The sequence below is a fragment of the Cheilinus undulatus genome, linkage group 7 (genome assembly GCF_018320785.1).
Source record: "Cheilinus undulatus linkage group 7, ASM1832078v1, whole genome shotgun sequence".
NCBI classification, from domain to species: Eukaryota; Metazoa; Chordata; class Actinopteri; order Labriformes; family Labridae; genus Cheilinus; species Cheilinus undulatus.
In genome coordinates, this window is record NC_054871.1 from 32205770 (window position 1) to 32220184 (window position 14415).

The 14415-nt window shown below is 41.6% G+C and overlaps 1 protein-coding gene across 2 annotated transcripts in view; it reads left to right on the forward strand.

Moving 5' to 3' along the window:
- ssbp4 (single stranded DNA binding protein 4) overlaps positions 1 to 14415 on the forward strand; it is a 130989-nt gene that overhangs the window by 40444 nt on the left and 76130 nt on the right. For both annotated transcript variants that reach the window (XM_041791851.1, XM_041791850.1), the window contains exon 4: positions 511 to 595. In XM_041791851.1, the coding sequence (XP_041647785.1) occupies positions 511 to 595 (85 nt within the window). The remainder of the gene's footprint in view (positions 1 to 510; positions 596 to 14415) is intronic.

The window sequence follows — 14415 nt, forward strand, 5'->3', positions numbered from 1 at the left end:
GCTTTGGAAAAATATGTTGAACAAGTGTCACCAAACAATTAATTCAAGAAGAAGAGTTTTTGTTGTACCAGATTCTACCTTGGTTTTTGAAAAACGAGAGTGCAACTTTTATTTGTTCACATCAAATACTTAGCATGTCTCTTTTGACAGATAAATACAAAAACATAACAAGCAGGCTGGAAACAGAGATTCTGATAAAAGAATGACAAAAACAGCCTACAGTATTGTACGGAAAATCCACGTTTTACATACCAAATATGCTCAGACAGACTTTTTCAGGGATTTTTCTGATGTTTTAAACAGTTTTGTCACTTAAATTATTATTTTTATGTGGTAAAATAAAGCACACCCATTTTAATCACAGATATTTATGAAAATTAAACTCTTTTTTTAGTACTTGAAGAGCTGGGTAATTGTTCCCAAATCCACATCATAAACAAACAAAGCAGAATCATGAGTGTGTCTCACAGTGAAGTGTCTGACTGCTGCTCTCTTGTCTTGTGTGTACAGTGTATTCTGGGATCTGTACTGCGCCGCCCCGGACCGAAGGGAGACATGTGAACATTCCAGCGAGGCCAAGGCTTTCCATGACTATGTGAGTGAACTTCTCTAACAGCTCGGACACACGCTTTTACACATGGTTCTGAGCACATGCAAGCGTATGCAGACTGTGTATCAGAGAAGAGGCTGTTCTGTGTGCGATAATGCTGCTGGTTCTTGTTTTGACATGTCTGTTCTGCTCTGGATGGGACAGACTTGGAGGCAGACGTCTGAAATAGCACGCGTTTAAAAATGCAGCACCGATGAACACTGCTTGTATATTTTATAGGAAACCCCTTAGACTTCCAGCTTTTAATTTTTAAAGTCTTTTGGAGTCTTTCTGCTTCCTTTCACATGATCAGCCGTGATTAGATATCACTTTTCTATCATGTGCTGAAGCTCTTCTGCTGGCAGCCAGCGCTGCCTGGCTGTTAATTGGTCCACTCAAGGCTTCACAAAAAGGTCAAAGCACATAAAGCAGCTGGCCGATCACACGAGCACATTAACGCACACATTGACCAACAATGCATGAGCACGGAGAGGACACATTTAGAGCTGGCAGACTCTGATCGTTGTGGCTGCAGGGGCTGAACTAGGTGATCAAAGGTCAGGGTCCATGGCTCCTCTAAACCCTCTCATCTTGTGGAGCATAGGAGCAGTCGATCAGTGACCTATTGAGCACAAAAACACACTAATACACAGCGTTGTTGAAGGGGGTGATGTGTGAATTGTGGGTCATTGTTGGTGCAGCTCTAATTATCACAAATGATGACTAATTTTAGGAGATCATTGCCCTTTAGCTTCTGATTTTTGTAACAGGGGTTTGAATGTGAATTATTTTTTCAATTAACAATGAATATTTCACATTTTATGAAATAACTGTTTCATGAGGTGTTGTCTGAACTCTGGCTGCATAAGGAATCATATGACCACTGCAAAAGTGCAAGCTCTATAGTCACATAGCGAGAATGCTTAATGCTGTCTCTGTTTTTTAAATGTCCATGGAGCTTGAAGATAAAGCTGCACATTCAACTGAAATGGGTTCATTACCTCCGCCAAGGAGGTTATGTGATCAGGAGGGTTTGTTTGTTTGTTAGTTTGTCAGCAACATAACTTAAAAACTTATGGATGGATTTTGATGAAATTTTCAAGAAATGTCAGAAATGGCATAAGGAAGAACTGATTAGATTTTGGGAGTGATCCGAATCACCATCTGGATTCAGGACTTTTTTTTTTTACAGGATTCTTTACTATTGGAGATAGGGCTAATCGCTGAGGTCTGCGCAAGTGCTTTTGTAGTTATATTTACTTAAATCACTGCTGTACATATGGTTTTATTACAGAACATGAAATGAATGATGGCACACAGCGTTTAAAACTATTACAATTCTCCAGCTGGTCCATTGATTGGCCTCTGTCGTATGTTGGCTGGGCTCCTGAAAAATCCTGTGAATGTCCCCACCCCATTATTGATATTATTAATGCATGTGTATTGGATAGGTAGCATTGATGCTCTTGGCTAACAGTAACCTCATGTTGGAGCTAAATAGTGTGTTAAACTATTATCAGGTTCTGATATTGGAAATATTTATTTGTGCTACCTTTTTACACTTTTTGCATGTTTTCTGCCCATTTTACTATTTTTGAACTTTTTGCCAATGTTTAGCCACTTGATGCCCATTTTTGCTGCTTCAGTGTTGCACTTTAGTTTCATTTTGCTACATTTTGCCCATTCTTGTCACTCTTGACCACTTGTAACCCATTCTTGTTGTTTTTCCAGCCTTGTTTGCCATCTCTGGCCACTTTAAACCCATTTTCAACTGTTTTTCTCCATTTTTGCCACTTACTGCCCATTTTTTCACTTCTTTTTGGCCGTTTTTTTCTCGCTTCTTGCCACTTTTGCTGTTTTTTGTTACTTTGCAGTCATTTTACCAGGTTTTGTCAACATTTAAATGATGCTTTGTGCAACATCATACGCTGTAACCCCCCAGGGCCGGTGATCCCTGGTCTCTTGCATGTAAAGTTTGGGAACACCTTTTCTAGCAGATGTCCACATCAGTAGAATATATTTGTAATGTGTTTCTTGATGGCCCTGATGAAGGCCATTGGTCTAAAGCTGTTACATAAACTTCCAACTGTTGCTGGAGCTTTCTTTTCCCACATGTCAGAATATAACACAGGACAGATAACCCTTTCATTTTGTGCTTTTCAGAGTAAAAGCCCAGCCTGGCATTCTGCATGGAAACTCCTTTCCTTTGTACAGAATGCTTTTATTCTGAATTTTTCCTGGCTCAGGTATACAATGAATCGAGTCATTTGTAGGGAGATTTTGAAGTAAAAATTGACGAAGAAGGACAGGGCTGCGACAGCAAGGACACACAACCAACATGCTGCACACATACACCTGGACCACATGATAAATGAAGCTATTTCAAGATATCCAAACATACTGAAGTTTTTATGTAAAATCCCAGTAAGCTTCTCTTTGAAGCAGTTAATTAATATTATCACTGAAAATATCAGGATTGAGATATTCTGCCTCATCAAAACCAGTAATATTATTAATTCACTCCTCTAAAGAGAAGCTTACTGGGTTTTTACACTTAATATCATTGAGTCTTATAGTCTTAATTAAGACATGAATATGTCTTAATTGTGTATTTTGTGTCATTTTTAAAATAAATTGTACTGTATGCAATTATTTTGTTTACTTAACTTAAGATACCTGTAATATCAAAACATCTGTGTTTGTGCTGTATTAAAATAGCGTTGCTTAAAGCCCCTGGTCATGCTGTGGATGTCCCAAGGGGCTGAAAACAGCTGCCAGTCTCAGGGAGTATTACAAGGCCTGAAAAGGCCTGGACAAAAGAAATGCCATTGAGCTTGACCTTGGCTCCCGAGCAGCACTCGTGTCATCATGTGTCGAGCTTAACTCTGGCTGCCTTCCCCTGCCTCTCCAGCCCTTGGTTTTGGCACATTGGGCTGTCTGATGAATTCTTAGCACCCTACATACACGAAACTTAAACACATGACTGTGTATGCATGTGATAGTACATCTTATCTAATATAATATCACAGTACAGCCATATTGAGCAGAATGAAAATATGCTTTAATGGTATTTTTGCCCATATCAAGCTGGACAGACTAATTGTACTAGTAGTGTATGTTTCCACCTGTGCAGAAGTGAAATGAGAAATGGATTAGCAGTGGTGCTATTCTTACCATGCTCTCTTCATTCAGGCTGTTTTAGCCGTTAGCCAGTCATCCATTCAGCTGAACTCTCTTATGAGGTTTGACAGCAAAAGTGTGAGCACTTGTCAGCCAAACAGATTACATTTGTTGTGCATGTACTGTGTGTGCGTGTTGGTGTGTGTGGGCGCTGGTTGATTTGTGTCTCCACTCCCGTCAGTGTGTGTGTGTGTGTGTGGGTGTGTGTGCGTGTGTGTAAATGTGTGTGTGCACGTGTTGGACCACCATAAGATTAATTACATGGTTAATTAAACCTAGTAGTTAATTAAATCTGACAACTGTGTCTAATTAATCTAAATGCAATATAATTTCCTACACCTTTCTCCAGAGGTAGGCCAGCTGGATACCTGCATGTCAGCTCTTTCACGGCTGCTGTTTGACAGGCCTGGACAATATACAGCTGAACTTCACGTTCTGTGCCTGTAAAAAGACACATTTGAAAGGTCCACGGCTGTCTGTCTTTGGCTGCATGAATCATTCAGCTGACAGTCAGGATCATTAACACTGCTGAATGTTTGACCCCAGAGGAGATCAACAAAATAAAGGAGCTGAGCCTTTTGGAGTTAATTTGACTCACTGAGGTCTTGTGACCTTGTTTTTAACAGGCTAATATAACTTTGTTGGAGTTCAAGGACTCAGCCTGTTATTTGATCTTTGGCCTGGTTTAGGGTCATGAGGTAAGAGGGAGGAAGATGCCTGAGGAAGAGGGCTGATTTGTTTGGTGATGGGCTGTTAAAAAAGGATATTTTACTTAAATTTGGTGTTTTCGTTCAGGTTTTTGTATGCTGTTTCAGCACATTTGACTTATCATTGACTTTCTTTGAGAAAAAAACATTTAAATGTGGGCCTACTGAATTTTGTTTTCTGATGTAATAAAATGGCAAATTAGATTTTGTTCATACTGAAAGCAAAGTGACCCACATTGGATCGTTTTTCTTGACAGTGTGTACAGCACATGCAGCAAATAAAGGTCAGCTCTTTTGCTGTATACCCTTTGACTTTGACTTGTAACTCTTACACAGCGCATGTGACTCAGTATGTTTACATGCACAGTAATAGCTCAATCAGGCTATTTTACGGGACTACTGTCCTTTTCTCATGCACAACAAGAGAGTTTGATTATTGACAGGAGCATCTCCACTTTGGTAGAATGTATTATGCCCCTTTTAAGCTAGTAAATTTGAACCTTTTTGTGGACCTTTCTATCAAGTTAGCCAGCTTTTAACTGTATTTATGTTGAACAGTCAAAACAAGACAAAAGCAGACTAGAGCGTTGAATTCTGTGTTAAACATTTCAGAGTGGACTTTCACCCCCAAAGGTTAATTTTGACTCCTTTCTGAGTTAAATGCCCTTCAGTGTTGGAGTTACTTTACAGTCTTAATACATTTCAAGTCGAAGGGGCGGTTTCTGGCAGATTATTGTTGTTTTTGATGTTCGGGACCATCCACACAGACGAGTTTGGGAGTATCTGCAAAAGTATTTTATCTTATTGGCATTTTATCCACATGGAACCGGTGTTTTGGGAGCCTGAAAATTTAATGTTTTGAATCAAGGTCCCAAAGTGAAGAAAGTCTGTATCCGCCATTTCATTTCCATGTGAACAATCAAGTGCATCTTTCCTGAAACTATTACATAACAGCCTGCATGCGCAAGACAGCTAACAACATCAATAATGGCAGATTACATGATTGTGTCTTCTGCTCCTCTACTACCACCATGAGGAACAGATGGTCATGGAGAACAGCCCAAGTTCTTAGATCCACCACAGAGTGCACCCAGAAGGGCAGCCAGGAGAATGTTTTGCATAAGAGAAAGTTTTGGGTGTGCTTGCCTCATAATCTTCTTCTCTGTTTTTGGTGTTTTTCGTGGCAGCGTGACAGCGCCACTTACATGCCTGGCATATATACTACAGTGTTTTCAGTTTGTTTTGAATGGTGCAGTGTTTACCGAAAACTTTTTCTAAATGAATCAGAAATATGTTGTTTTCATCTCCATGTGGACAAGGCTTTAAATAAATCTGCACCTTGATCTCCTGCATGTGCCTCGGAGTGATGTACAGGAAAGGTTGGTGTGCTGATTGTCATCATAGAGTGTTTTCTGACTGTTCATACGTCTCTTTGTTCCATCTATACAAGAAAACACCTGACTTTAGGGCAGGTGTCCAATACAAAATGGAAATTATTACTTATTATGAAAAATGCATAGTAATGGGTCAGTAAATAAAAGTCTTGAGTTATCTTGTACACATAAAAACAAAGAAACAAACAAACAAAGATACAGAACCCTTTACATAACCCTGCAGATTTAATCCACATGGGTAAAAATACATTTTTTGTTGGTCTTGCACCATAATATACATTTCTAACTGCATGTAAACGCACTGGCCGTTCTGTCTGGAACAGTAGACTGCTAAAGATGGGACTCCTTAGATAAGCCAGCTTCTCCTTCGTACTGATTTATGTGATGTCATGTCCCACGTCACAATTTTTAACTTAGAAAATATGATAGGGTTGATTAATGTGAAGAGATAAACAGTACTAAAGATTAAGTCAAAATTGAGCATTAAGTCTTGCAGTGTGAATCTCTTCTTAGATCTCTTGAGTGTCATTTTTTTGCACATTTCTCCAAGACTTACAGTCATTTCTGGATTTTTGGATCTTCATTTTGCAAACAGACTCATGCATCTGTGAATAGTGTTTAGCTGCACAGCATGAGTTGGTAATGACTGACCCAGGGGGGCGCTGCTTTTTAGTCATGCTATTCCCTAATAGGAAATGCTTCAGTTTTAAAACATTTTTTCATCCTGTTTGATTTGCTGCTTTGTCGATCATTAATGCTAAACTGACGGCCAACAGTGAAGCATGACAGTAGTGTGTTTGCATGCACAGAGGGTGTGGCAGCACCGTAATGCACAAGTAGGTGCGTGCACGCTTTTGTGCCTTGTGTCCGTTACTGTTTGTGTGTCTGTGTGTGACGGGAGAGGGGGAGTGGGGTCGCTGCGTGTGAATCCCTCGGGTGATGAGGGGTCTGTCTGTCTCTGATTAACTCCGGCTCCTCGGTCCCTGCAGACCGGCGACCTGATCAAGTCTCTATCACGGCCCCCTTGCTGATAACAGCTCCCTTCCCAGTCCCTTTGGATCACAGAGTGAAAAACAACACAACTCCCAGGAGCCGCACTCGCTCCTCTGTGTGAGAGTAAGAAGAGTCATAAGATAAATGATTTTGTTTTTCTGCCTGTTTTGGTCTTTAATAGTTTATTAGCGGTGTGGTGTTGTTGACACAGGCTGTTAAACTGATATTTAGAAATGTACTTTGCTTATTTGTTTCCTTGAACTAATCTGGTTGCTAGGCAACATTGAGCCAGAGTACAGTCTTAGTTACAGATTTGGTTTGGCTCAGCTCAGTTTGGCTCAATTTGGCCCAGCTTTGAAGGGACTTCTTACTCAGCCTTGTCCTACTGGCCCTCATTGTGAGCGCTGATGTAGACTTTGTGGACTCTCCAGTTTTGGGGGAAGATAATGGAATATAATGTGCTAATCCTCAGATCTGGGGACTGGTTGACAGCTAATCCAGGGGAATGCTGGGATTGGAGCCCTGGCTGCACTCCCAGAACTGGAGGCCTCTTGCTGGTTGGCTTCACCCCTGGATGGTGAATGTGCAATCGTAGCCACTCGAAGTCTCGCATAAACACACGCAGGCACACTTTGTGTGGGTCTCACACACCCACACTGGAATGCAAATGAACGCAAACACTCAAAGCGAGCAGGATGACAGTGTATCATAGCGTGCTGGAACAGCCTGAAGTCTTGTACCTCACTAAAGTCATTTAAGTGCTCTCTCTTGTCGTCTTAATTGTGGGAGTTTTGTTTCTGTCCTTCCTCTTCACACTGCCTTTTAATCACGTTTATTTCCTAAAAGAGATCCGCTCCTCTTATAGTCCTCTTTTCTTTTCTGCTGGAATTTGGATGTTCCACAAAAGAGCACTTTGTTGAGGAAACGTGTTTGATTATAAGAACATGGCACGTCTTTAGTAACTCAATATGAATGATTAAAGGACGGCAGCTTTGTGATGAAGAAAGCTTACATATTGACGCGCAGACACATATTCTTTCTCACATAAAAGTGGGCAGAAGAATGAGTCTCTGTTTTCTCCCTCTCAGACACTCTCTTACAATCACAGACAAACAGTCTTTCAGGAAGCGATACACTCGGCCGTGTTGTCACAGACGTTTTGCTTGGCCCCAGCCGGGAGGTCACAACCCCAAACATCTGCAATTCATGCCAATCTGGGTTCATCGCCCGCGGATTGTTACAGATTTAGTGCCACAAGTGCGTCACTCACATCGCAGCGCTTCACCGGCTCCACTCAGCTCTTGGCTTATTGATGAAAACTGTCAGGATGATGGGGGAGATGGAGGAGGCGAAGATGGGCATCAAAACATTTTCTTTAAAACGTCACAGCTCGGACAAAAATAGATCATATTTGTAAAAAATAGAGCAGAAAACATGTGAATTTGATCTGGGTCTGAAAAGATTTTCAAACAGTACACCAAAACGCACTGCCTCTAGCTTTTTAACCAGAGGAGAATGGCTTTTTCTCTGTTATGTGCCATTTTAACTTAAGTTTAACTGAATTGATTTGATTGATTAAATTTTATTGAGTCATGCATTAATAATATGTTCAGCCCAAAACAGCCTCACCGGACACAGTCATTAGGAGACCAGACACCAAAAACAGACACATGATATTAGAAAGAAGCGACACTGTTATATCTGTTCTTTCTATGCTATACAGTGCATTTGAAAAATATTTAGACCCCCTTCACTTTCTTCAATTTTGTCATGTTGCAGCCTGATGCTACAGTAAAAACGAATAAAAAATAAATATTCTCACAAATCTACACTCAGTATCCCATCATTACAAGGTGAAAACAGAATTTTAGAAGTGTTTGCAAAACGCCCCACTTGAAATTAAGCTCAGGTTCTTCCCATTTCTCTTAATTGTTGCTGAATTTTCCAGTGGTTTTGCAACAGGTCTGAACTGAGTGTAGATTGTTTAGAATAAATCAGCCATCACTTCAGGCTGCAACATAACAAAACTGAAAGGTGAAGGAGGTCTGAATACTTTCTAAATGCACTGTTTATTGCAAATGGAAAAAAAATACTGGCAGTTAATCCAAATAAAGGCATTGAATTTCTTGAGACATTTGAATTTTACTTCCTTTTTTTTTTTTACTTAGAAGTTGATGTCTGTTTTTAATTAGGCCCGGATTATGTGGATGCAACATGAACTGGCACGCAATCCTCCCCTTCTGCCATAAATACGGGGGGCAGACCGATTATTGGCCTGGTTGATTATTGATCAGCATTTTTTCCCCCCCGATAATCAGCCAAAATCAATTAATTTAGAGGTGTGCAACTTTGGCTTAACTGCAAGGTGTGTCTTCCTCTCTGGTTTTGTTTTCACTCTCTACTGTCTCATCAAATGTCCTACCCACAACACCATCACACAGCTACCAGCCAATCAGCTCTGAGGCCTGGGTGGCACTCAGACAGAGAGTGTAAGGCATCACTTCCTGTTTCCTGCTGCAAATGTGTTGCTCTGTGCTATTTCTGATGCTGACAGGGGTAGTGCTAAATGGTTTATTTTCTGCAATTTTTTGACATTTTAGTTTTACCACACAAAGTAATTTTGTTTGTCATAACAAATGCATATCAGTTCCAAATACTGGAATTGTGGGGCTCAGGTGGCCCAGTGGTTAAGTCGGGCCTTATATGGCAGCCCGGGCTGTGGATCTTTTTTTAACCACATGTCTTCCCCCGCTCTCTCATTGCTGTTTCTTGCTCTATCCACTGTCCTAACTCATATAAAGGCAAAAAGAAAAGAAAAAATCTTTAATAAAGGGGGGACAAAGAAAAAAGGGAAACTGTTTCTCAAACGAGAACCAGCTTCAGCTCATCCGTGAAGGTCACATGACAACTCCTTCATAACTTAACTTGCCTTAAGTTGAGTGGTCATTTCATGGCCCTACAAGATTAATTTGTAAAATAATACATCATTGTGTCCTTTAAAAACATGTTTATGACAAAATGAGGAAGAAACGCTGTTAAAGAGGCACTACTTGCCTCTTAGCTCCAGCCCTATCCATTTGTAATACCAGCAGCTGCAGTGTGTCGTGTTTTTTTGCTTGTCCCTTTTCAGCAGACAGCATGTAGGGATACCAAGCCGCAATGAGAACGCTGTGGTAATGGTGCAGAGGCTGTTTGCAGAACAGGAGGGCAAGGGATTTCAGTATCAGGGTGTCTCTGAAGATGTATCATTAGTTTACAGTATGGATGCACATACTAAAGTTCACTTTAACTGCCCGCTAATGCAACACCTAAACAGAGCCAGAGTTTTGTGTATGTGGGCACACGTGGGTGCTTAGTGTCCTCAGTGGGTGAAACACCCATGAAAATGTTGCTATGATTGAGAAATCTAATTTCAAGATTCTTAATAAGTTAAATTAAAATTCTACTTTGATTTTAAATGATTGCAAGGAATGCATATTGGTTTGAAATTTTAACACAGAGTTTTATTCTGGACTAGTGCAATCAGATATTTTTAGATTTGAGTTTTTGCAGTGCTGGCATGATCTGGTCCCATCCCAGCATGCATTACGCACACAGTTGATAGACGGAGGTGCAGTGTAGGCTGTTGCTCGGGGATCCTGTGAGAGGGTTAAACATTTGTTCTGCTGGACCACAGTAACAGGTGGCACTATGGGAGGAGTGGTGCTCTGTAAACAAGCACTGACGGCCAAGCCTTTGTCTGGACTCTGTGTGCCATTTCATTCGTGTTTCCATCTCCACTCCTCACCTCGTGCTCTTATATCACCACATCACTCTCATCGCTTTAACGCCACGCTCACATCTGCTTAAATCCCGTCCTGTCTTTGTCTCTGGACGTTTCTACCCATCCTGCAGCGCTTCTCTCCTCTCAGGTCGTTTACAGCACCAACACACCCCGCCATCATCATCCTCCTCCACCTCCCCCTTGCTGTTTCTTCCCTTCCCTTCCCTTTCTTATTCTCTCCCTCCTTTTTACCTCCCTCCCTCCCCCTCTCTTGCAGAGGAGATTGATTGGGTAATCTGGCGAGGTGCCAGTAGTGCCCGCTTTCTTGCTCGGGGGAAGGAGAGAGAGAAGTGGGGGGCAACATGACGACATGCAGGAATAATAATAACATCCACGATACAGGCAGAGTAGGTAAGAATGAAGGGATGAGGGGAAGGAGGAGAGAACGGCAATGTCTTCTTCATACAGATTCTCCTGGACTTTTTTAGTTTAAATATAGCTTACACATGCCACAGGATTGTATCTCCATTTCTCTATCTGTCTATCTCTCCCCCCTCCTCCGTTAGCGCCTGTGTCGTCTTTTAATATCAAACAGTGCGTGGAGTGCAGGCTGCAGGCAGACGGGCGCTGAGCGAGAGGACGCCGTCTTTGTGCGCCGTTGTTTACCTTTGTTACCGTCTAAATGAAAAAGGCCAGTTGGCTCCTCTGTCTGTGTATACCTTTTCCCCGATCTGAAGGAAGCAACAAAGCCTGAAAGTGCTGCCCTCAAGCTGTGTCTGTGTTCGGCTGGAGGTCTGCGAGTGACAGAGGCAAAAAGAAAGATCAAATATTGTTTATGATTCCCCTTCCTTGCAGGTTCATCCTGGGATAGCTTTAAAATGTGCCGGGGTGTAAGCATTTGATCTCGACTCGGCGAGCGAGGGGGCTCCCGAATGTGTGTTTGACAGAGACAGACATGAAGACAGACATATGGAGACGACGAAGCAGGGACAGAGACAGAGAGGAGAGGGAGGGAGATGTGTCAGCCTGCGGGAAGAAAGAGGTGTCTGAAGTCACTGGGGACTCTTTTTGAAGTCTGCATTTTTCACAGTTTTATCTGAGTTTTGGTGCGAGGAAAGCGGTGCATCTCGCTAGCCAGAGCGACGTCAATTCCATGAATCCACCTGAGCAAAGTTTTTGCATTTACTCTCCCTCTTTGCACGTGGATTTCCAACTCACTCCTATTTAATTTCCCTAACCCAGTTACCCTTGAATGCCCTCTTAGTTGCAGCATCATCATCCATAAAATTTAATGCTTTAAATGAATACTGCATTCTGGGAAATAGTGGAAAACTCCTCTGGGGGGCATTTGTTTATCTCTTCCAGTGAATGCTGCCAATTCCTGCTTCAGTGTAGTCATTTTCAGGAAACAAATTATGGTTCAATAATTAAAAAAAGAACATTTATCACTTGTTTTTCTTGACTGTAACCAGTTCACTGTGGAGAATTAAAGGGAGCAATTTGTAGAGGAGGGGGGGTTGGAGGTTTGAAGTTAACCCTCCATGCCGGGGGTGTTTTCATCAGTGGTGTTTTACACAGACAGTCCAAATTCTCTACACTCCGATTCATGCTGCTACCCTGGATTTACACCGTAGTCTACACCATACATCTACATAGCTCTGCACTGTACACATGTGACACGCGCATGCTTAAAATGTGACCACATGGGGCGCAGATGGCCTAGTGGTTAGGGTGTGCTGCATGTATGCAGTTGGCCTGGGTTCAAGTCTGGCCAGTGGCTCCTTTCCTTCATGTCTCTCCCCCACTCTCTCATCCCTGTTTCTGATTGAATCCACTGTCCTCTTCCAACAATAAAGGCATAAAAAGCCCCAAAATATATCATTAAAAAAAATGTGACCATATGTCACAATGAAGCAGACTTCAATTCCTGTGATAGGTCCATTGTTAGCTCTGCTGACTGTCAGTCCTGGAGTATGTCTTCTAGCATAAACACGTGCCTGAACTCCCGGTCAAATGCTAATTTAAAACTGTAATAAAGCCTCAAAGCTTCCGGTAGCTTCAGTGAAGCTACTGCCTTCCTGTCAGAGCTTTCCCCCGGCACTTTGCTGGACGTAAATATGAGAAGCTTCAAGGTAGCATCAGAGGAAGAGTGTGGTATCGCAGATCTTTTTTTTAAAGTAACAACTGGGAATGAAGTTGTATGCAGGTAATTGATGGTTATACTCAGATTTAACTAACTATTTAACTGAAGTGATGAGTAACCATCATATGGGGCTTTCACACTGGGGGCCCGATACCAGATCAGAGTACTCTTGAGGCCAAAGTCTGGTTCATTTAGGACAGTAAGAATGAAGACAAACCGCACTCAGGCACCAGGCCCAGATCCATTTGGGAAGGTGGTTCTTAGGGCGATTCAAGTGGACACGGATCTAATGAGATGTGAGTGTAACAGCGCTGCGATACAGCACAGAGAGTTCAACAGAGGCAGTTTGTTCACATTTCCCTATAAACAGTCACAAATGCACTTTACAGATGACAACAAGTTAGAGTCAGAGAGATGAGTTTCAACCTTCCTTGAGCATCCTTCTGTGAATTTGCATTTTCTTTAACTTTCTGGCTAAAATCTTGGAGCCTAGAGCTGAGCACACTGGTGTCATAATGAATGGTTACTGTCTGGAATATTTTTACTAGAATTTTCCTCTTAAACTAAGTCATTTTCAATGTTTCAGGAGTTTTCTTCAAAGTTTTCCTCCCTGGTTGAATTTCCAGCTGCACAGCTCCCCGTTCACTCTTCCCACTGCAGATCTTGGAGCAGCACTCCATCGCTGCCGTTCCTCATTAGGCCTTAAACACTGACGATGGTTATGAGGATTGTCAGGCAGGTCCCAGAGAGTGATACTTATCTTTAAACACACACTCCTGTTGGTTCACTCTGGGAGCTAAGACACAAATTCTTTCTTTTTTTTTTTCTCTCCAAGTCCCAAAATTCAATCAGCTCATACTGCAGGCAGCTGCTGTAATGAATGTAATAGAAGAGAAGTTTGATTTTGAGGTGATTGCTTGCTGTCACAGAGGTCCTGGAGCTGTCAGTTGAGGAAGTTAGTGTTTGATAAGTTATGCAAGTTGAATACAAGAACAGTGTCGTCCTGTTGAGGTGTATGAAGACTTCTTTAAGGCAAAATTTAGTAGGATTCACCTCATTTAAGATTACGAGTTCACCAACTTTACTGAGGAAAGAACTGGTGAATTTTATGACTCTGTCACACCTCATGCAGATGGTGAAGCCAGTGACTCTTTCATTCAGATGCATGTTATGAACTTAAAGCATTTTCCTCAAAATATGACGTTCACTTACCTGGACTTTGTTAGCTCAGCAAACTGAAACTTAAAGTTTTGGAGGAACATGATATTTTTACAAAGTTCTCCATTAAACACCATTTTACTGCATGCTAACATCTCTGGATTTCTACATTTAAGGTGTGTTTCACTCCTATAAACACAAAAATAGTGGGGTTTCCATCCAAAAAACAGAAGTTTATGCCTGTCTCTGTCCACTGCTCTTACATGGGCATTAGAAATCGACATATCGGGTGACTGGCGCTACTCTTAAGAAAAAATAGTCAACAAAAGCAAGAAATACTGCAGAAGAAGAAGGCTCTACGCCACAGTGCATTCTGGTCAAAAATATATTGGAGCCTAGTGAGGAGATAGACCAAACAAAGCAGGATTTAACCAGCAGAAATGGAGAGTTTTGAAAAACTTTATCCAAACCTGTGTGCTTCCACAGGA